Here is a 22,256-nt window from a genome sequence, read left to right on the forward strand (position 1 = left end):
GCGATGGAGTCCAGGTCCTTCATTTCCTTCTTGAGCTTCTGGGCAAGATGCTGGAGGCCACTGAGGGGAGACCCACTGGTGGAAGGGTGGACGGACACGTGGATGGGTGGGGGAAGCACCATTGGCCGTCCGAATCAGGCATCGAGACAGACGGACGAGGGGAACAATATTATCACTCCAAGGACCCCATGGGGGCAATACAGCAAATACCATATTAAATAACCCTGTAGGCCAAGCAGAGGGACACGGGGATCAGAAACAGCCTAGGGCTCCATCCCACTCTTACAGGCAACCAGGGGCAGGGAGCTGGGGTCAACCAGCTGCCCCTGATTTTCAGCAGTGCTCAGGGCTGGAAGATTTGAGGTTTAGACCTCCCACCCTCTTAGGGCATACTGAGACACAGCTGGGCAGGGGTCCTTAAAGCCGCTCACCCAACCTGTGCCGTGGAAAAACTCCATTGATAACTGGAAGAGGAGATCAAGGCTTAGAGCCTGGATTTTGTACGGGAAAATGCCTCTCCCCCCACCGCTTCCTCAGCCAAAGCCACAGGCCAGGGAGAAGGAACACGGGGTGCTGGGCCTCAGTTTCCCTGCTGGGTCCTCACCTGCCCGCACTCTCCTGCAGATGCCCCTAGGCTCCAAGGGTCTCCTTCAGTGCCTTTTTGTCATGCGTGTGCTTGAACTTCCGGTGCTTCCCCTTGGGGGGCCGGCGGACTCGCACCGTCCGAATTGTCACCCGAGTTTGGGGCATCCTGGCTGCTTGAGAGAAAGAAAGGTCTGGTTAGCAGGTGGATGAACACTGGCGGGGATTTGGGGGTGTCTATCCCCTTGACTAAGGCCTGCCACAGACCTCCCCACATCCTCTGGGCTGAGAGAGGGGGTGGGAAGGGGAGTCTAGATTTGAACCCAGCCAGAACTCCTGGGTTCAAATCCTAACTCCACCGCTCACCAGCTGTACCTTAGGGACAATTCCTGAACCATTCTGTGCCTCTGCTTCCCCATCTGTGAAATGGGGATAACAAACTGCCCACCTCATGGGACTAGTGGAAGGAATAACTGACAATATGCTGGCAAACACAGAGGGGAGCAGATGAACTATGGCCTCAAGTTCTTTGTCATTACCCCACTGATATGCCCCTGATTTCCACGCCCCTTGTACCTGGACTGGACTTGGATCTGTTAACCAATTTAAGAAGGCAGACTGGTGCTGGTCACTTCCAGGTATGAGCCTTAAGAAGGCCTGGCAGCTCCCACCTTTGCACTTTGGGGAACCCTGTGCTGTCACATAAGAAGTCTGGTTCGCCTGCTGGGGTTGCCACATGTGGGAGCCACATGGGGAGGAGGGGCCCTGGACTACAGGGAGAGGGATAGAGGCCCAGCTTTCCTAGTGCAGCCTCCAGATAACTGACTGCAACTGCAAGAGATGCAACCAGGACCACCCAGCTGAGCGCAGCCAACCCACAGACGGAGAGAGCATAGAAAATGACTATTGTCTTAAGCCACTAAGTTTAGAGAAGTGATCAGTAAATAGCAGCTACTCTTATTCACTTGTTTCTTTTTTCCTTCCTTTGACCCCCTACTGAGGTTTCCACCCACCAACCTCAGCCTCTTCCAGTCATGGGATGGGGGAGCCACTAGGCTTCGGGCATAACCACACCCTTCCACCACTGACCTGGGCCTTTCCCTCCGTTGTACCTGTCGTCTGCCTGGCCCTAGCAATTCCGAGAGGCAGTACAGTGGGGTGGGCCAGACCACCTGGGTCCAAACTGGGCTCTCCCAGGTGTTAGCTGTATGCTTTGGGGAAAGTCACACACACTCTCTGTGCCTCAATTCCCACATCTTTAAAACTGAGAACAGCAGCCCTGGCCCCCTAGGTTTAGGAGATAATACATGGAAATCGCCAGAAACCCTTAGCTAGCATGCACCTGTCAAAGTTCTAAGCTTATTTATCCTCACAGTGGGTACAGGTTTGTACAGTTAACAGATGAGGAAACTGAGACAGAAAGTCTGGGATTTGAATGCAGGGATCTGCCTCTGGAATCCATGTTTTCAACCACTGGGCTGTAAATCACAGTGCCTGCCAGTCTTGGTCAAGATTAGCACTTATGTCTCTCTTCCTCCTGGGCTCCTAGGTAGGACATCCTAGCAATGAAAGTTTTCTCTGCCAAGCTCAAGGCCTGCCTCTTCCTGGGAGGCTTCAGAGTTCTCCCCAGCCCACCCAGTTACTTTGGGGCCAACACCTGACTTCCCACCTCACAGACACAGGCTCTCATGAGGCAGTTACCCCACTGCTGCAAGTAGGAAATTTAGGGACTCAGTGGGGTCTCAGGTCCCCCTTGAGGGAGGCTGCCCGAGAGGGCCAGAGACAGGGCCATCAGCAGGACGCTGGGCTGGGAAAAGCCTGAGCAAGTTTAAGGTCATCACTCAGCTCATAAGTGATAGGGCAGAGACTTGAGCCCAGGAGGTCTGACACTATCACACGTGCCACACCACCAGTTGCCACAGGAACTGTCACCCAGGGCCAAAATGCTGAAACTAAAATGGCAAGACCTACATATCAAGTGGTTGAACATGCCTCCTAAGAAACTGGTTCAGAAAATCACATGAAACGAAGGCAGGGAAAAGAACCCCATTCTAAACATAAAGAAGAATATAGGGGCTTCCCTGGTGGCGCAGTGGTTGAAAATCCGCCTGCCGATGCAGGGGACACGGGTTCGTGCCCCGGTCTGGGAAGATCCCACATGCCGCAGAGTGGCTGGGCCTGTGAGCCATGGCCGCTGAGCCTGCGCGTCCGGAGCCTGTGCTCCGCAACAGGAGAGGCCCACGTACCGCAAAAAAAAAAAAAAAAGAAGAATATAATTTTTCCTGAACAGCAGCCATTCTCCATATTAACTCTACAGATAATTTACAACATGTCAGTTTGAAGCTGTCAAATTCTCAGCCTTCCTAGGTCATCCATGACTCAGCTCAGCTCTTAGAACAGGAGGAAGAGGCTGAGATGGCCCTGTCTTCAGGAGGCTTGTTAGTAAGAAATGACAGTGAGATTGTCCTGTCCCCTAACCAAAGAAAGTTATTGAAAATCCAAACAGTCACTTGCATGATTTTTTTATGCTCATCTAATCCTATTAACTTAATGAGTCTCATTTGATCCTTACTTTTCTCTTCGAGGGAGAAAACACAGCAAGATACAGTCAAAAGAACCCAAAACTAGATGTTCCAAGACCTGGGTTCCAGGCTCAACTTTGCCGCTATGCTACCTTCATGAAGTCCCTTAACCTCTCTGTGCTCCAGCAGCCCCATTAGTAACACTGAAGGACTGACTTGTAAGATCATCTCTAGCTCTAAAATTTTTTAATCCTTAAAAAAAAAAGACGAGGCAAGTTAAGAGCCAGTGACAGCTGTCAGGGTGAGGGAAGAGCCAGGAACAGAACTTCAGGATACCTGAATTCTAGTTATGCCCCACCTGGAACTGGCTGTGTGACCTTGGGCAAGACCTCAGCTTATCTGGGCCTCAGGCCCCTCCTCCATAAAATGTAGAGGAGGCAACTGGACCATTTTTTTAGTCCCTTTCAACTCTTTAAGTCAAACTTGCCCGTGAAATTGTGAATTTGTGAAATCTAAGGACAGGAACAGAATTCCAGTTCCAACTTATCCGTGTGTTTGAACCCTATCTGTCAGATCCCTGCTACATTGTTGCCCAGCCTTTACTTGCATACCTCCAGGAACACAGAACTCACCACCTCACAAGGCAGACAATTCCATCTTGGACTCCTGACTGATCACCAGCTTTTGCATATATGTAGTTAAAATCTCTCTCTGGTGATTTTCCACCCCACTGGTCCTAATTCCCTCATCAAGGCTACAGGAATTAGTTTGATTTCTCCTCCCCAGGACAAGTAGTCAAATATCTGGTTACGATATATGCCTTAAGGTGTTCTCTCTCATGGTTCCTCCCACCATTTCATGCACTCACAAAACAAAGTAGGGGGCTACGGTAGCAAGACTGGGATGGGGGCTGCTCTGGATGGGGCGGTCAGCAGACCTCTCGGAGGAGGTGACTTCTGATCTGAGACCCAAGTGAAGAGCAGGACCTAGGCTTGTGAAGAGCCAGGAGGAGTGAATTTCAGCCAGAGTGACATGTACAAAGAAAGGCCCTGAGGCAGAAACGTATTTGGCCACTCAAACAGGCCAACCTGGCTGGGGTGGCATAAGTGAGGGGGACTGGTTGGCAACAAGGCCAGAGGGCCAACCGGGGGCTACATCCTCACATAAGGCCTCCCAGGCAGGGGAGGAATCTGGATTGTTGTCAGGGACATGGAAAGCTTCGGGTGAACTTAACCAGGGGCACGCCAGATCCAATTCCCCCAGCATGCCCCCGGCAGCTGCCATAGAAGAAGGGGGCTGAGCAATTAGAGGCAGACCCTGGATGGGCGGTTACCTCGCTGCTCCTGGGAACTCCCGGGACTTCGGGTCACGGATCGTGCCACCACCGTCTCACACTTGCACGCCAGGTGGTCCTCCAAGGTCACCGTGGCCTCCTTAAAGTTTGGCTTCTTCCGTACTATCTCAATCTTTCTTACCTGGAAGACAGAACCACCAAAGTGCCTCCGTAAGACCACACAGGCAGGGGCCGAGAGAGCTGCCTGCCCGCTCTGCCACCCAGCATCCCCTGCGGTGATCTTTCCTCGAAAGCCTGGATTGCAGCAGGGTAGGCGCTTTGGCCCAAACAATGGCAGGACCTTGCCCTCTGCTCTTCTCGTAGCTTTTCCATCAAAACAAGCCCTCCTGACCTGGTCTCCGGCAGCCCCCCTCAGATCCCCCAGAGAGGGAGAAAGGCATTTCCCGGTTAAGCGTGGGGCCTGTGGTGTCCTCATTCCCTGAGCGCCAGCCAAGGTCAGGGGCTGCAGCAGAGGCGGGGAGATGGTTGTCTGGAAGGAAGTGGGGGGAGGCTTTATCCAGGAGGGGGGCGGGAAGGGGGAGGTCAGCTGTCAGGTGTCCATCCACAGAGCTGGCAGTGTTGGGGACAGGAGATACCATGACAGTGGGCGCCGGGGTAGAAAGTGACATTGGTAATCTTGGGCCCAAGGCCCAGGCCTGGGATGGAAGGCGGGCACGAGGCAAGGCCACGGCTGACCATAGGGGAGGGGAGTGTGATGAGGTAGGCAGGGCACTTGGCAAGAGTAGGTAGGGAGCACCAAGCCGGTCCTGAGCCCTGGAGAGGCGTGCCCACCGCCCAGCAGCAGCTTGGCCCAGCCTGAGCTGGTGTGTGGGCGAGGCTGCCCCCAGGGGTGCAGAAACCTTTCCACATAAATCAGAAGACAGCTGAGACTTCTCTGGCCCTGCCCTGCCCCGTGTGAGACCAGGAGCTCCCCAGGATGGCCTCTACTCTAAAATCTCCCTTGAGTCAGAGTGTACACCCAATCTTTCCAGAAAGGGGACAGGATTCAGCATTCTGACTCTCTGCTAAGGGCTGCCCCAGCTCTTGCAGGGTCTATGGCCTGGGGGGGTCTCTCTACCCTCCTTGCTAGAGACACGACCTGTCAAAGGGAGATGGGCGGGTGTTAAAGATGCTGGGGCACCTAGCTGAGCCTCTCTCTGTGTGGATTGAAGAAAACTGAGAGCCCTGAATAGGGGAGATCTTTGAGGGAAGTTGAACAGCTGCCCAGAATGTTCTGAGTGTCCGATATGTTTGTGGACCTGTCTGTTCCAGGAACGTTTGGGGATTTGATCCCTGTAAAGGAGGAGGCAGCACCCTTTACATATGGCCCCATCCCAGGGGCCTGCCTGTGGCTCATGGTCACCGCAGCCTGGATGGCCTCAGTGGACCCATGGGCGGCCTCTGCACACCTGTCGGGAGGGAGCTTCTCGAGATCGGCCCCTCTGGACGGAGCCCCGGAGCCCGCCAGGAAGGCCTTTGGACGCCCCCCGAAGCCTGGTCAGCGAGTCCCGCGCCCCCTACCCTCGGGCTGGCCGAGGCCTGGGTACCTGAACGGGCCGCAGCTGCACTTGCGTGGGGCGGCACTGCACATTGCGGTTGTTGCAGCAGCCGGAGCAGCGCTGCACCTCCACGCAGGGCGGCCACACCAGGAAGTTGGCGTTGGTGCGGTCTATGAGGCGCCGCGAGATCTCGAACACCTCGGTGCGTGTCTTGCACTCGGCGATCACGGCGGGCTCAGCGACTGTCGGGGAACCTGGAGGGAGCGGGGACCTCCATCAGGGTGGTGGGCCTGTCCAGAAGCCCCACCAACAGGAAAGCTCAGCGCAGAGCCCCTCTGGGACTGCTCGGCCTCAGAAACGCTGGCCTGTCCCATCTCCTTCAACCCCAGCGTGGAGGGTTACCAGCCACGGAACTTGGGCAGGCTGCTGACAGGCTTGAGGCCTCAGTTTCCCCACATGCAAAATGGGGATGATCAGGGACTTCCCTGGTGGCGCAGTGGTTAAGAATCCACCTGCCAGTGCAGGGGACATGGGTTTGAGCCCTGGTCTGGGGGGATCCCACATGCCGCAGAGCAACTAAGCCCGTGCGCCACAACTACTGAAGCCCAAGCGCCTAGAGCCCGTGCTCTGCCTCAAGAGAAGCCACCGTAATGAGAAGTCTGCACACCGCAATGAAGACCCAATGCAGCCAAATAAATAAATTAAAATGGGGATGATGAGATCTACACCCCAAAACCACTGTAAGGATCAAGTGAGATCATTCCGAGAGCGCTGGCGTGGGGTACACGTCAGTTTCCTCCCGCCAGCCCTCAACCATTTTATTTGATGATTTCATACATTTATGAGTTTGCCTGGCATGTGGCCCTTACTTGTGTATTATCTTGTAGCCACTCTCACATTGCTGTTTACACTGTAATCTATTCTTATGGTTTTGCTTCTTTCAAGCCTCAGTCTCCTCACCTATGAAATGGGAAAATAACAGTTCCTATACTGTACTTGCTGATCAAAGGAGTAAGTGAAACTTGGCCTACAGCAGGCTTACAGTCAATGCTGGGGCGACTGTCATCTGTCATTATTCACATATAGAGGAACTGAGGCTCAGAGAGCTGAATTAGCTGCCCAAATTCACAGAGCAAAGAGTGAAACTCAGGCCACCTGACTCTCATGTGGCGGGCCCCCCAGCCATGGTCTACAGAATTTTGGGGACTGCAGGTGGGCAGAGAGGAAGAGAGGCTTGGAGCGGGCACCCGCCTCCCTAAGAAAGCTTCTGTGGGACCCAGTGACCTGCACCCTCCTTTGCTTCACACCTGCTGTCACAGGCACAGCACTTACGCTGCAGAGGAGACATGCAGCCTGCCAGCGGCACTGGGTTCAAGCAAGAAGAGCCACTTAGGATCCCAGCCCCACCACTTGCTAGCTGTGTGACCTCAGCTGCTTTTTTACCCTCTCTGGGCCCCAGTTTTCAACTCTATAAAATGGGGTTAATAATCTCTACCTCCAAGGTTGAACTAATGAACCAATGAGGTTTTAACGAACTATATTTAGAAAACAGTGTGTGTTGGTTGGGGGGAGGATGATGACTTAGCTCCTCAACAGAGGAGGGTATTTAAGGATGGTTGTGCTCTTTCAGTTTCACTCGGTCCTAAGTGTCAGAACGAAGGAGCAGGCCCTCCGGCCTCGGGCTGGCTGCATCCCCAATTCTTCCCTGGCTCCCACCTTTGAGAGGCCACCGTTCTCACCCTCAGTCTTACCTAGGCTCCTTCTCCCGCGGGATAAGCTATCCAGCTCGCCTCCAGAATGAGACCGGGTCAAATTCAGGTCCAATTCAGCCCCGTCTTCATCTGTAAGAGGAGGTCAGACACACTCTGGAAACTGTTGGCTGGCTCGACCACGGCTCTGGGGGCTCTGATGTGGGTTCCAGGGCAGGCGGGAGGACTGCTTCCCTCCCCATCCCCCCACTGGCACACCACTCCAGAAAACAGTCTCCCCTTCTGGCTCCCTGTAAACCCGAGGGTCCTAGCTCTGAGGAGGGGCCCCTCCAGACAAACCCCAGGGTGGCCATGGGGCTCAGAGGGTCGTGGGGCCCTGACTGCATCGCCAAGGGATCATCAGCCCCACTCCAGGCCCTTCAACCACATATTTGGACAGAACCCATGTCAATGGAGTTAAAAATAACCCATCCCCTTTGCTACTGTAAGAGAACCCTCCTTGGCCTCCAGGGCAGGGTGAGGACCCAGAGCTCTGAAGGCCAGTTTCCAGTGCCCCTCCACCCAGCGTTCCCATAGGAAGTGCTGAATGGAGAAATTCCCAGAATCCCCAGGGGGGACCGGCATGCCCTGGACACAGCCCCTCTGGAGCCCCGGACAATGGCCCAGTTGGGCGGGGAAGAGGGAGGGAAGGAGAGGGATGGGGGTGGAGGCTGAAGGCAGAGACAGGAGGTGAAGAGCCAGGCCTGGTGGGGCGGGGGGTGGGTGTTGGGGGAGCCCTTGCCCTGCCCCCTTTTCGGCCCTAGTCTCTCTCCAGCCCCCAGTCTTTCACCGTGTTTGTCCCTCTCCCCCTAACATTTTGCCCCACTTCTGCCCTAAGTTGTCCATTTATTCCTAAAGTCACAAACCACAGCTCCCTTCTCTATCCTGGGTGGCCCTCATCTCAGCATCATTGGCACTCCTTGGACGCATCCCTCTCTCTAGAGATGGCGGCCGGAAGCAGCTGCGGGAAGTGAGGGTTGCAGAAGACGTGGAGTTCCTCACTGAACTGTGGGCAGCCCCTTCCAACTCTTGATGGCTGAAGCGCCAGCAAATAAACTACGGGGGTTGAGGACAAGCCCTGCTTCCTCCATGCAGCACCTCACGCTCCCGCTGTCTCCCCAGCCCACCGGCCCACTGGCCCTGCCCAGGACAAAGCTCCCGCTCATCCGTGCAGGCTCCCAGTGGGTCCTGTTTGGAGGAGACTGTGCTATAACTGGTGCCTTTCCGTCTAGCCTACTGCTCCTGCGTCAGCACGTCTGTCTGTCCTTCTCACTCCCTTCCTTTCTCTCTGCCATCTCTGGAATGTCCCTGGTGGGGAGGAGATGGGGAAAAGATGTGCTTTGTGGAAACGTTAAGTTGATTAGGAAAAAATAGCCACACGGTTGCCTTGAAACAGGTCCGCTATTGAAAACCTCATCTCGGAGCTCCCGACTCCCACCCGGGGTACACAGGGGCTGCCCCAGGGTGAGGGCCGAGGGCCTTGGGAAGAAACAGCAGAGAGGCTGAATTTGGAAGTTGCCCCATTGTGTTGACCAGGGCTGGCCAGTCGGGCATGGGGTGGGAGGTGTGGGAGACGTGGGGCGGGGGGCCTGGTGAACAATAGGTGGGCCCAGCTGGGGCCCCCTCCCGCCTGCCTCGCCAGCCCCCAGCACAGGCGGGTTTGAAAGGGCCCGGGAATGCTTTTGAGAGGGAGCCAGGGGCCCAACGGGGAGAGGAAACAAAGGCAGGAAATGCTGTCCCCCGTAGATAGCAGTCTGGGCAAGGATTACAAAGTGACAAAGAGACAAAACCCCAGAGGGAAGGGGAGCTGGGGGTGCAGGGGGGCTGCCGACCAGGGCTCCAGGGAACAGGCCAGAGGTTAGAATAGAATGGAATTTGCTCTGAGGGCAGCGTTTATAAATACATTCCCGACCCAGCCCGCCAGCCCCGCCACGTGTGTGCCACCAAGCACGTGCCCATGCGCTGAGCGCACTCTTGGGCAAGGGCAGGGCTGCCCACTAGTGTGGGCCAGGTGTCCCCCGGAGACCTTGGAGACTGGGCCCTCGGCCGGAGGGGCAGGGAGAGGGCCCCTCTGGCACCACCCTCCCCAGCTGAGTCCACACCCGGATGCACATTCGGCAGATGCCCTAGGTACCTTCTCCCTGCCCCCTCCTCTCGGCACCCCACCCTCTGCACCCCGCCAGAGCCACATGTGGGAGCTTCTCCCGCCACACCCCACATCCCAGGTAGCAACCCGTCCGCCTACTCAGCACTGCCTGGGACAGGTGTGGCTGAGCCCTGCGGGGCTGCCACAGGCCTCTGGGTCTCTGGATGCCAAGGGAGCAGGGATGCCCTTGCCAGATGCCCTGCCCCCTTGGCAGCGGGGATGCCCGCCCGGCTCCCTGGGACTCAGCGGAGGGCCAGAGCACAGGACGAGGGTTCAATTCACCTCCGGAGTCTCCGTGCAGCAGGCGTTGGAGGTCATCGAAGGAACGAATGGAGTGGTCACTCAGCATCTCGTAGAGCTCCTCGGGAATGGGGTCCCCCTGCCAGGCAGACACAGGGGGGCCAAGTGAGCTGGGAGCAAGGGCTTCCCAGCCATGGCCCTCTTCCCCCCAACACACACACTCCCTCCTATGGCAAGTTCCCATAGGGCTCCTTGGCCACGGACAAATGGACAGCCAGGCCGGGGGGCAGGCAGGGGTCGGGGGGAGATTCCAGGCCTGACAACCAGTAGCACAAAGGCCCGGGACCAGATGCTGCGGAAGCCTCTAAGATGCAGCTCAGATCTGCACCACTCCCCGCCAAACAGAACCTCAGCTTGCTTTAAGTTAGATTTGATCGTATGTATCTGTCTCCCCATCACACTACAGGTTCTGGAGGCTCCAACAATCTGATTTCTCTCTGCTTCCCCTCCATGCCTGACAGCTAAAGGCAGCCAGCATTTGCCATGGGAGATCGAATTATCCCCATTTGACAGAGGTAAAAACAGAGGCTCAAATAGGCGACATCCTTTGTCGGAGTCCTACAGCCGATAATCAGCAGAACCTGCATTCAAATCCAAGTCTTTCTGATGGCAGAGCCTGTACCCCCAGCCTCCTGGGTACACAAGGTGTTTAACAGATGCTTGAAGAGTTGGATGGTCTCAGGAGGCCACATGTACTAGCATTATCTATTTAGTCTCTCACTCAAAAGAGGAGGGAAGGGAATCCTCAGATACAGCAGGGAAACCTGAAAGCTCACCAGTGCCCCATGCCCAACCAAACCCTATTTTTAGAGCCCCTCTGGCCTGTTGCCAAAAACACTTGAAACTTAATAAGCACTTTAACAGGCCCCATTTGGAGCCAGGCTTCCTCCAGGGAAATCACAGGTCCTACAATAACATGAGAGCAGCCCTCATAGGAATGTCACGGCCCCGTCCCCCATGGTCCAGGGAGACCTGAGGGGCTGATGCCAAAGGTCTTGAAAAAGAGGTGAGGGCCTCTTTCTTGTGCCTCGGGGCAAAGAAAATGCGCAAGATCTGCTGCGTGTCCGGAACTCACACCTGTGCAGACACATGCACGTGCACATGTAAACACACAGGAGGGCTCCGCCTTGTGGGAGGAGCCCCTGGGGAGGGTTTCAGCAGACCTGACTTACTACTGCCTGACCTTGGGTTACACAAGTCTGTGCCTCAGTTTCCCTGGATTAAGAAGGGAGGCGCCCCTGCTCGAGCTGGTGCACTGGACACTCCAAAGCCTGGAGTGCTGAGAGGCTTCCCACAGGCTGCCTCAAGGAAGGAACGCCGCCCTCTCCCTGCCTCGTGGCCAGTCCCCGGGGTGCTCCCCGAAAGGTCTGTTAGGAGCCCGGTGACTGATCACGTTCTAGCCTCCCCCAAAGCTCCGCCTCCTCATCACTTATCAACCCCTCCTCCAGGGGTCCCACCACACGCGGGCCTGGCCACTGGAGTCAGCCCGGGAGCCAGAAGGCCAGGGTGGAGTGTGGCCATGTCCGCTCTTAAAGCAAATTCCTTGAGAGCTCTGAGCTGAGTTTCTTCATTGGCACGTGGAGCTTATAAGCCTGCCTGGTGCCTAGGGCGGTCGGGAGGTATGAGGGAGAGAAGGGTGGGGGTCTAGCAGTAAGCTTGGTTTGGAGCTGGGGTCCACGACGGCACAGCCGGGAAACCAGGGGATGCGTGTGTGAGATGGGGGGGATGTCAACTCAACTGCCCCTCACTTTCCTCTCCCACCTCCACGTGGCCTGCCTCCTCCAACCCAGAGAGACCACGCCTTTGGTGGTCTCCAAATGTGGACACAGGACCCAACCCGCGGAACGGAAAGCAGCTCGCTGGTCTCCAGTGAAGCCCAAGGCAGGCCACTGACCCTGAGGGTTTTGTCTGCCCCAGATCTGGTAGTCCAAAGAGCAGGATTTCACCTCTACCACTACTAACCTCCCCGTGAACTCAGGTTGGCCACCGCCCCTCTCTGATCCTGGCTCTCAGTTGCAAATTGAAGGGGTTGAAAACATTTGATTCAATTCTAATTCTGCCTGGGGGTCTTGGGAGAAGCAGCAGAGGAAAGCCCAGGGTGGGGTCCCCAGCCAGGTCTCCCAGGCTGCTTGTGGAGTAATGATTCAATTAACCCCCCAGGAGAGGGGCCCAACAGCCCAGGACCAAATGGCACATAGCACTCGTGCCAAGACCTCCTTGCCCCCTGGAGAGCTGGCTGCCGCTGCTGCTTCGGGCCAAGGCAGAGTAGGCAGACTCCCAAACAGGCCTACCTAGCAGATGCCCAGACCCAGCCTATGATGCAAAGGAGATGCTGTCTCATGGAAACAAACCCACAACCTCCCAGGCTGAGTGGGGAAGAGCCCAGGATACAGACAGGAGAGGTGGGAGAAGCACACAGTATGTGCTCGATAAACACTGGTAAAATGCATGAAGGACTCTCCCCTTGTCTCTGGAGTTGTCTCCCGTATGATTCTCCCCCTTCTCCACCAGGAGGACCACCCCCGAGCACACTGCCTCCTAAAGAGTCCACTTTCTTCTAAGCAGAGATGCCATTCCTGCACGTGCTTTCAGTAATTTGGCCACTGGATGCCCGAACACCCTGAGAGCCCCTGGATTTGACACTAATACCACAGCTAACTTCTGTGAAGTGCTAACTACAGGCCAGACACTGAGTCAAATGCTGTACCAACTACCAACCCCGAGAGGCTGGCGCTTTTTGTATTCCCATCTTCCAGATGAGAAAGCTGAGGCTTAGAAAAATTCAGTAAACAGCTACAGGTCTACACGACTCGTAAGTGGCAGAGTGGGCCCCTCTCTCCCAGTGCCATGGAGCTGCCTGGGCATTAACCTCAGTTCCTGTCAGCTCCCCACCCTGCAGGGGTCATGAGCAGCAGTTCTCAATCAGGGGCGGGTGGGCCCCCGGGGGACACTGGTCATGCCTGGAGGCATGTTTGGTGGTTATAAATAGAGGAATGCTACTGGCATCTAGTAGGTGGAGGCGAGTGAGGCTGCTAAACATCCTTCTATGCACAGGACAGCCTCCACAATAAAGAATTCTCTGGTCCCAAACATCCACGGTGAAGAGATGGAAAAGCTCTGTAGTAGACAAAGCAAGGGCTTCAGCTGCCAGGGAAACCTGGGTTCTTGGAGTCAGGCTTTTAACAACCTAAAGCCTCAGCTTCTTTTTTTTTTAAGTCAAACTTTTTATTGAAGTGTAACATACACACATTAAAGTACAGAGGTCATAAGTATACAGCTTAATTAATTTTCACAAAGTAAACACATATCTTGAGAAATAAACAGGCCATCCCAGCACCTGAGATGCTCTCCTTGCATCTCCTCTTCGTCACAACTCCTTTTAAGGGTGGCCACCATCCCATTTTCTATTACTGTTAGGTTTGTCTGATTCTGGACTATGTTCTCTTTGGTAATGGGCTTCTTTGTTCAACATTATATTTGTGAGACTTATCCAGGTTGCTGTATTTAGTAGTGGTTCATTCATTTACATTCTATTAAATAAGTATTCCACAATTTATTTATATGTTTTACTCGATATATTTTTGGGTTGTCTCCATTTTGAGGCTATTATAAATAGGGCTGTTATTAAAATTCTTATATTTCTCTTTGGGTGCATATTAGTATAATTAAAATTAAATAATGGGCGATGGTTGCATAACTCTATGAATTCTGAATTGCCAATTTCTGCAAAGAAGCCAGTTGGGATTTTGATAGAAATTGAGTGGAATGTGTAGATCAATTTGAAGATTAATGCCATCCTAACAGTATTTACTATCCTAACCCATGAACATGGATGTCATTCTTTTTATTTAGATATTTTAAAATTTCTTTCAACAATGCTTTGTACTTTTCAATGTATAAATCTTACACTCCTTTTGTTAATTTTATTCCTAAGTATATTATTCTTATTGATGCTATTATAAATGGACTTGCTTTCTTTTTTTTTTTTTTTAACATCTTTATTGGAGTATAATAGCACAGGGAGATCAGCTCCGTGCTTTGTGACCACCTAGAGGGGTGGGATAGGGAGGGTGGGAGGGAGAAGCAAGAGAGAGGGAATATGGTGATATATGTATACATATGGCTGATTCACTTTGTTATACAGCAGAAACTAACACAACCTCCGCTTCTTTATCTTTTAAATGGGGCTAATAATACCTCAGCGGCGTTATTGGGAGGCGGAATCGCACCTAGCAGAGCAGCCAGCAAGTGATGGGTAGTTAATGAGCCCTGCTGTGATCCCCATGCATTCCTTCAGTGTGGCTCCTTGAGGGCAGCAGCGAGCAGCACGCATGCGTGGGGCCTGCAGTGCAGGACATTTTTGAGGATGATAGTGGGTAGGTGGAGAGTATGTGGCTTTGCATTATCCCTGTGCCGGGCCACAGGAAATGACACCTGAGCCCCACACTGGCACTTGCCTGGGGCCGTGTGGGCTGGTGGGTGGGTCCCTTCCGGGGCTGGGGGTGGCTGAGAGGTGGGCAAATTCAGCCTGTGGTCAGCTCCAGGATGCAATGCCCTGGGAGAGATTCACATGGGCACCTGCTGGGGTCAGAGGTTACTCGAGGTGTGGGAGGGTGAGCAGCCCGGAGCCCGGGTTTCCGGGGCACAGGTTCTAGAAGCCTCCTTAGGGTGGGCAGCTCCCCCTCGGAGATAGGAAAGGAGGCCTGGCACCCTGATGAAGCTGCCCCAGATCTCAGGCCTGGGGTTCCTGGCAGGGCGAGGGCGTGGCAAGAAGGCAGCTGGGGCACAGCCAGCTGTGGGAGCCAAGGCAAACAGCCTCCTCCCCACCTCACCCCTAACGCCAGCTGCGCAAGGTAGGAAGGGCACAAGCTAGCTGAGGCCAGGTGAATTACCTGCTCCCAGCCAGGCTGGCAGATTAAAGGGGCTTGGACCCCACCCTCTGCCTGGGCCCCAGCTGTACACACAGATATACACTCCCCAGCCTGCCTGCCGTTCAGCTGAGGGAGACAACACGGGCTTGGCCCAAGCAAGCAGGGGCGTTGTCAGTGGCTGGCAGAGGGAGAAGGCCTCGGAGCGCCCGCCTGCCTGGGAGTCTCAGGCCGGATTTAGAGTCAATGCCAAGGCCAAGCCCTTTGAAGAAGCCTTCTCTGGGCAGACCACAGAAGCCATTTAGAACCAGCCTTTCCCACCTAGCATTTCCCTGCCTTATTGCTCCTGGGACCCTCCACTATTACTGTTAGCCCAGTCCCCCACTGGGCTCCTGCGTCTCTCTCCAGCAGAAAAACTGTTAGACCAGGAAGAGAGAGGCCAGGGCAGCAATTACAATCCTGGCAGCGCATCCCAGTCACTGACCCCAGCCACCCCTGGTCCCAACTCCCAGCCCCGAGTGGGGCCCAGGAATCTGCATTTTCAGAAGGCCATGTAATTCTGCTGCTCTTGGGGACTCTGAGCTGATCCAACCTTCTCATTTTTTTTTTTTTTGTAGGTGGTAGAAACTGAGGCCCAGCTCAAGATACCCAGAACCTTTGCAATCTAATTTTCCTTCTGTCTCTTTCTCTCGATCCAGTCTCATCTTGGCAGTCCAAGTACCAAGACAAGGAAAAGAAAGAAGTGCTTGTCTCTCAAGATGGGGGTGGGGGGAGGGAGCGATGCAGGAGGACTCAAATGAAGATGCCTACTGGAGGGCAGCATGGCTACGTCGTCGGGCTGCCCTGCGGGAGGACTGAATGAGGCCGCGTTTATAAAGCACTTAGCAAGCCCTAGATACATGTCTGGTCCTTCCCTCCCCGCCCCCGCAAGGATTCACTGTCCTTTCCACAAATATTTACAGATTATCCACCATTGGCCAGGCACCGTTCTAAGCAGGGGAGACAGTGGTGACCAGGACAAAAGCTCTCTAGTGGAGTTTATACTCTGGTGAGGAAAAACATATAATAAACAACTAAATAAATCACAAAATGAAAATAGTTGTGCTAGAAGGGCATTTCAGTGAGCGGGGGGCGGGGGCGGTGGTGGTGAGGAAAGACTCTGAAAGGGACTTATGAGGCCCATGGCAAGCACTGCTTTACCCTCCTGCTGAATCAATCTCACTCTTGCTCACATACACACACACTGTTCCTAGGTCTTGCACCAGAGCCTCCAAATTCTGTTTGATCCTAACCTGCAGCAAGTCAGTCTCCCACTACCTAAGGCCATTAGCAAACCAGAAAGAAGCTGCGTGATTGAAGGTCTGCGGGCCCCTTCACTCCTTCTCAGCAGAAGGATGCAGAGGCCAGAGACATCACATGACAAGGAGAGTCACCCTCCCGGAAGCCAGCTCAGCTGATGGAGATGGGACCTTATGGGACTCAGCCGACCCTCAGCCAGGCCCCACCTCAGAGCTCCCCATCCCTCCTTCCCAGCTGCTGAGGCCTCCACCTGAGGCTCAGTACAAGCGTGCCAAGGACATGGCCAACCCCAAGGCGACCTCCACCAGCAAGCCCTCCTGGACTGGCTCCCATGTCAACAGGTTTTCCCTTTAGGTCTCCTCCCTTAGAGACTCCTGAGGCTTACTCAGGCTCTGCAGGAAACTGCTTCGTAAACTGCAAAGCACTACACAACTGTGGGTTCCTGAAGGCCATGTTCAAGGATGCTGTGATTCAAGTGAGGAGAAAGGCACCAGCTTCCGTGCCATAGCCTCCCCACCAAACACACATACCCCTGGAGCTCTGGAAAAGGAGGAGGAGGTGCTGGATGAAGCTGGAAATGGAAAGGGCAGGCCTGGGAAGGCCTTCTCCAGCTGTCACCCAGCCTCTCCAGAGCGGGCTGGGATCCCCAAAGAGGATAGAACAGTCAGGGGTGGGAAACCCCCTCAGCCATTCAGGGTCATCCAGTCTTGGAGGTTCAAAGAAGGGCTTATTTGAAGGGAGAAACACTCTGGACATCACAGCGCCCCCCATTTTTGGCCACATGAGCATGGTTTTAAAAAGCAATCACAGAAGAATAATGCTTGAGGGGCTTCGAGCTGACCTGACCAGACAAAAACCAGTGGGTGCTGTGGAGCCGGGACCTGACGGGAGGGTCCCTGTTTCCATTCCCTCATAGTACCCAGGAAGGAAACGGGGTCGCTGCAGAGATAACTAGCTTCCAAGGCCCACGGTGGGCTCACCTGTTGCGCGGGGGTGGGCATCTGGTGCATGGGGGTATAGGGGCCGTGCGTGCCTATGTGCGTATGTAGGTGTGCGCGCACGTGTGCTCAGGCTGCGTGTTCGGGGGCCGTGCGTACGTGTGTATGCGGTGCGCGCGCGTGTGCCCCGCGTGTGCACGGGCGTGGCGGCGGCGGGCGCGCGACCCGGCCGCGGTAGTGCGTGCCCGTCGCTCTGCGCACCCGCCCGCCCGCCGGAGCGCAGCATCGCCTCCGGCCAAGAGTGTGCATGCGTGGGGTGAGTGAGCGAGTCGGGGGGCCGGGCGGGGTGGGCTGCGCAGAGCAGCGGCGGGGACGCCGCCGTTCCCAGGACGCCCTGGCACCGGGCCCAGCCCCCAGACCCCGCGGCGAGGCAAAGCGGCAGCTGGGGCCGGCCGGCGCCCCCCTTCGCAACAGCTGGACGCGGCCCGGGGGGCTGCGGGAGCGGAGAGGAGGGGGCGTCGGGAGGGGCCTGTAGGCTGCCGGGCTGAGCCCCGCGTCCTCCCTCCCGGGTGCTGGCCGCAGGGGGTGGCCGCGGAAGGGCGGGGCCCCAGGGCGGGCTGCCGGCGGCCCTCGAGGAGCCCCGAGAACAAAAGGAGACGGCGACGGCTCCTCCGTGGTCAAAACAACCTGCGCTGGCGGCGGCCCAAGGCCCGGCCGCGGCCTCGGAGCTCTTCACCTTAACCCCTTCGCCGCCGCCTCCTCCTTCCTGAGCCTCGTTAGAGGCCGAGAGGGGCCGGCCCTCCCCGGGAGCAGGCGAAGTGCGGGCTCCCGGCCGCGGCCGAGCAGAGGCGGGACGGGACCCAGGCACGCCGCGCTCCCCGCTGCCCTCTTCTCCCCGGCACCTCGCGCCTCCTCCCTGCCCCGCCCCCTTTCCCACCTGGATTCCGGGTACACTTGCCAACTCACTGCTACGTGAGGCTGGGAGGGGTGCGGGGGACTCAATACAATCTGATAGCTCCCGCAGACGTTTTTACACCCCAGCTCTGCTAGGCTTTTACAGGCGGCGCGCTCCGCACCCTGCGAGCGGGGGAGAGAGGTGCGTTCTCTCGCAGGGTGCGGGCGCAGGTATGGCGCGACCTCAGGCACACCCCGCCCCGGGGGCTGGATTCCCTAAGACCCCCACTCCTCCCCTAATCCCAAGTGCCCAAAACCTCTCTCGGCACCCACTGCGCCCAAGACACAGGCTGCTCCTGCACCGCACTCTGGGGCCGGGCAAGACCTGCACGGGTCCCGAGGGCACCCAGCCCGACCGGGAGCTGGAGCCAGGGTGGGACGGAAACCCCAGCCGAAGACTGGCGTGGCTGCCACCACCGGTGCGCGAGCTCGCACCTCCCGTGCAAGCCGGGTCCGGGACAGGACCTAAGCTGTAGCCGAAGTGGGCTCGGGAGGACGCGCTGCCTGATGCCTCGGCACCACCCCAGCCCTCTCCCTTGGGCTAGGAGGGGGCTTATTCTCGGGTTCCTGAGGGGTGGGAGACAGGACCACACACACCTTCCCCTGACGCCTAAAAGCTCGGAGATCTGAGATCGCCCCTGGGAAAGAAAGGCACCGCTGCCCCCTCCTCTTAGAGCCTGGCACCTCCCGGACCTCGCGTCCCAGCCCTCGGAGGTCACCTAGCGCCCGGCGCCAGACCCAGGGGCTGCATGGGTCCAAAGTTCACTGCAGCGAAAGGAGGGGGCGATCAGGGGGTAGGGGTCGGGGGTAATGAATGAAGCGAAGCAGCCCCAGCCGCCGTCGCAACTCACCTCGGCGCTGACCAGACGCAGGTAGCAGCAGAGAGACAGGAAGAGCGCCCAGCAGCGATTCATGCCGACTCCGGGCCCGGCCCCGCGGGGCCCCGGACTCGTGGACCGAGCGCGCCGCCCCCGCGGCCAGGGTGGGGGGCGGGGGCTGGGGAGGGAGGTGGGCTCTGCTCGGGTCTGCGGCGATCAGGCGCTCAGGCCGCTGCAGCCGCCGCCGCGGCTCACCCGCATGGCCCCCGGGCGCCGCCGCCCCCAGCCCGGGCTCCGTCGTTGGGGGGTTGGGGAGGACCTGGGCGCCGGACCAGGGTCCGAGGCCGCTACCTGGGCGGATCCCGAGCCCGAGCGAGCATCCACGGCCGGGGGGCTGCGTCGCGAACCAGCCGAGGCGTCTAGCCGTGTGGGGGCGCCCAGGGGACTCCAACCTCGAAGAGGAAAAAGAACACGGCAGTCGATGGTTCGTCTTCGCTCGCCGGCTAAAGGCGTTTTCCTCTGCCCGCCGGCTTAGGTTTTTTGCAACATTTTCTGGAAAGGCCTCCGAAGTCGGAAAGCGCAGAGCTGGGCACCTCAAAGCCAAAGTCTCCCCCAAAAAACTTTTTCCAAAGTTGGCTTTGCAGCGGCGGCTCGAGTACCCGGGCAGGGAGAGGTGCAAACTCCCGCCCGGGCCGGGTGGGGGGGCCGGAGCGTGTGCGCCCTGGCGCGGGGCCCGGGCGGCGGGCACGGCTGCTCCGCGCGCGCGTCGTGCCCGCTGCGCGCTGGACCGGGCCCGGCAGACAGGTGGACGCGGCGCGATTCGGTCGGTCCGTCTGCCCGCCCGCTCGCCGCTCTGGGCGTCCTCTGCGGGCTGCGAGTTGCGGCTGCTCCGGCTTTCTCTTTGCAACGAGGCTGGAGGGTGGGCTTTTTTCCCCCTTTTTGCGCGTGTGTGTCTGTGTGTGCGCGCAAAATATCCCTATCTCGGGAATGAAAGATGGGCGCTGGCGGCCAGAGGGGAGCCCTCAGGGAGGCAGCGGGGGAGGCTGCGGGCGCACGGGGAGGCAGGCGGGCTGCTCCCAGCGGCAGGAGGAGAAGTTGCCACCCTTTCAGCTGTTCCGGCCTTTATAAAGGAGAAGGGAGAGTGCGAGAGGTGGGTGGAGACAGCCTTTCCTCTTCTGGCCGAGAGTCAGTACCGGGAGGGGGGAAGGGGGGCGGGAGCTCCTGGAGGGCCTGAGGCGAGGATGGGGTGCCTAGGGGTTTCCAAAAGCCCAGCAGCCCCTCCGCCCAGAAATCTGGTCCCTGGGAAGGTAGAACTAGGAGCAACCAAACGCTGGGCCTCTCAGCACAGTGTCTGTGGCCTGGTTTCTAGCCCACGTGGTTGGGGGCAGGGGTGTCTCCAAGGCTGCTGGCTTGCAGAAGTGCAAGCCCGCACCTCCAGGACCAGACATTTGTACCATAGCACAGGCATGGTGGTGAAGGGCTCAGGCTCTGCAGATCCTGCCCTGGTGCTGAGTAGCTGGGTCACCTTGGGCAAGTCACTTCCTTTCTGTGCTCCTCCATCTTGCCTCAAAGTGGGATAGGGTTATCGTGAGGACTTAATGGCAGAAAGGACAAAAAGCATCCAGCCCCCAAAAAGCCACAAGGTGATCACACAAAGCCTGCAGCCAGTACCATTCAGCTGAAAGCTGGGTGCACGTCTCCTCCTCCTAGCTGGTTGCCTGGCACACAACAGGCGTTGCTGGCATTGGTTGAATTTGAATTTGTTGAACTGCAGAGTCACACAAACCTCCACAACCCTGCAGCATCCTTGCAGGGCCGCCATCATGATCCTCCAGTCACCCTGATGTTTACTACCTCTCTCAGCCCACGGATTGGAGACCCAGGGCCCCCCACCCAAGCCAGCATTCACACAGTTAACGCCTTCCGCCCCCCAGCTCCGGGAGCTGCTATGTCCCTTCCTTCAGCAGTCATACGCTGACAGTCACAGAGTCACACGCTCGCATGCTGAGCCCAGCACCCACCACGAGACCCACTCACCGCATCGCCCAGCTCCTGGCTCTAGGACACCTTTATCTGGTCCCGTTGTGCTGTCTGTGTCATCTGTCCTTTGTACCCAAACATCCCTACGGGGTGGCAGCCTGCTCCTCACATGGGCACACACCCTTAGTCACTGAGACAGGCACACTCACCATCTCTTCATGAATTGTCTTCTTGGCCCTGAGCAGCGACAGCAGGGAGGGTGGATGTCCCAGGAGGGCCTCTCTACAAACAGCCACACGCACCCGCCCTCTGCCCATTACTGCCTAGGCAGCATGGCACAGTGGCCAAGAGGCGGGCCAGGGGCAGGTCACCTTGGTTCAAATACTGCAGTGGCCACTTGCTGGCCAAGTGTCTCTGGGAAGTTTAACTTCTCAGTCCCTCGATTTCCTTCCCTATACGCTGGAGAGACGGCTATAATTGGAGGGAGGGAGGGATTTCCAAGAGGCATGGGAAATTTTTAGGGGTGTTGGAAATGTTTGTCATCTTTGCTGGTGATTATGAGTTCATGAGTATTCACACATATCTAGACTGATAAGTGCTTTATTGTAGCTCAATACAGTTGTAGAAAGATTTTTATCTACTTCATAGAGTGGTCTGGAGGCTCAGATAAGGTAATCCATGTGGAAGCCCAGAGCAGGATGCCTGGCACATGGAGTCCATCGTTCCTTCGACAAAGCTTTTGTGTGTTCCCTCAGACACTGTTCCAGGCACTGGGGAGACGGCATGATGCTGATACTGCCCTGGAGGAGCCCCCGTGCAGAAGGACAGACAGATACATAAACAGATAAATTAGGAGACAGGGTGACAAGGGAGATGCGGTGGGGGAGATGGGAAGATAATCCCAAAACACAAGATTTGAAGTCTAGAGACTTAGAGATAAAACCCTGCCGCACTGGACAGCTAGGTGTTCTTGACCTTGATCTTCTGTATCCTTATTTATAATTGACCATAGCTACCACTATTGTTATCGAGGTGTCCTTATGGTGGGTAGTGTTCTTCTTCCTCTGCATGTGGTTTCTCAATGCTCCAATGAGATACGTTTACTCTTATCTTATGAATGGAGACATCGAAGCACAGAGAGGTGAAGCAACTTGTTCAAGGTCACATAGCCACAGAGTTCAAGGTCACATAGTGGTGGAGTCAGGACTGGAACCCAAGTAGTCCAGCTGCAGAGCCCACACACTTGCTTCAGCCACCATGCTGTGCTGT

The 22,256-nt window shown here is 56.5% G+C and overlaps 1 protein-coding gene across 3 annotated transcripts; it reads right to left on the bottom strand.

Moving 5' to 3' along the window:
* Nucleotides 1-630: 630 nt before the first annotated feature.
* On the bottom strand, nucleotides 631-19,103 carry PDGFB (platelet derived growth factor subunit B; the record flags this gene model as incomplete). Of its 3 annotated transcripts, none has more annotated exons than XM_079715032.1 (6): nucleotides 631-755; nucleotides 4,438-4,579; nucleotides 5,985-6,190; nucleotides 7,688-7,777; nucleotides 10,113-10,209; nucleotides 19,041-19,103. In XM_079715032.1, 6 exons carry the CDS (start codon nucleotides 19,101-19,103, stop codon nucleotides 631-633), a joined length of 723 nt encoding a protein of 240 aa, XP_079571158.1. The 3 variants fall into 3 exon arrangements, with proteins under 3 accessions (XP_079571158.1, XP_079571159.1, XP_079571160.1); XM_079715033.1 differs by having other exon boundaries at nucleotides 5,985-6,178; nucleotides 7,676-7,777; XM_079715034.1 differs by lacking the exon at nucleotides 19,041-19,103 and adding an exon at nucleotides 18,173-18,202 and having other exon boundaries at nucleotides 5,985-6,178; nucleotides 7,676-7,777.
* Between the last annotated feature and the right edge of the window lie 3,153 nt (nucleotides 19,104-22,256).

Source organism: Hyperoodon ampullatus, assembly GCF_949752795.1.
Source record: "Hyperoodon ampullatus genome assembly, chromosome: 11".
Classification (NCBI taxonomy): domain Eukaryota; kingdom Metazoa; phylum Chordata; class Mammalia; order Artiodactyla; family Ziphiidae; genus Hyperoodon; species Hyperoodon ampullatus.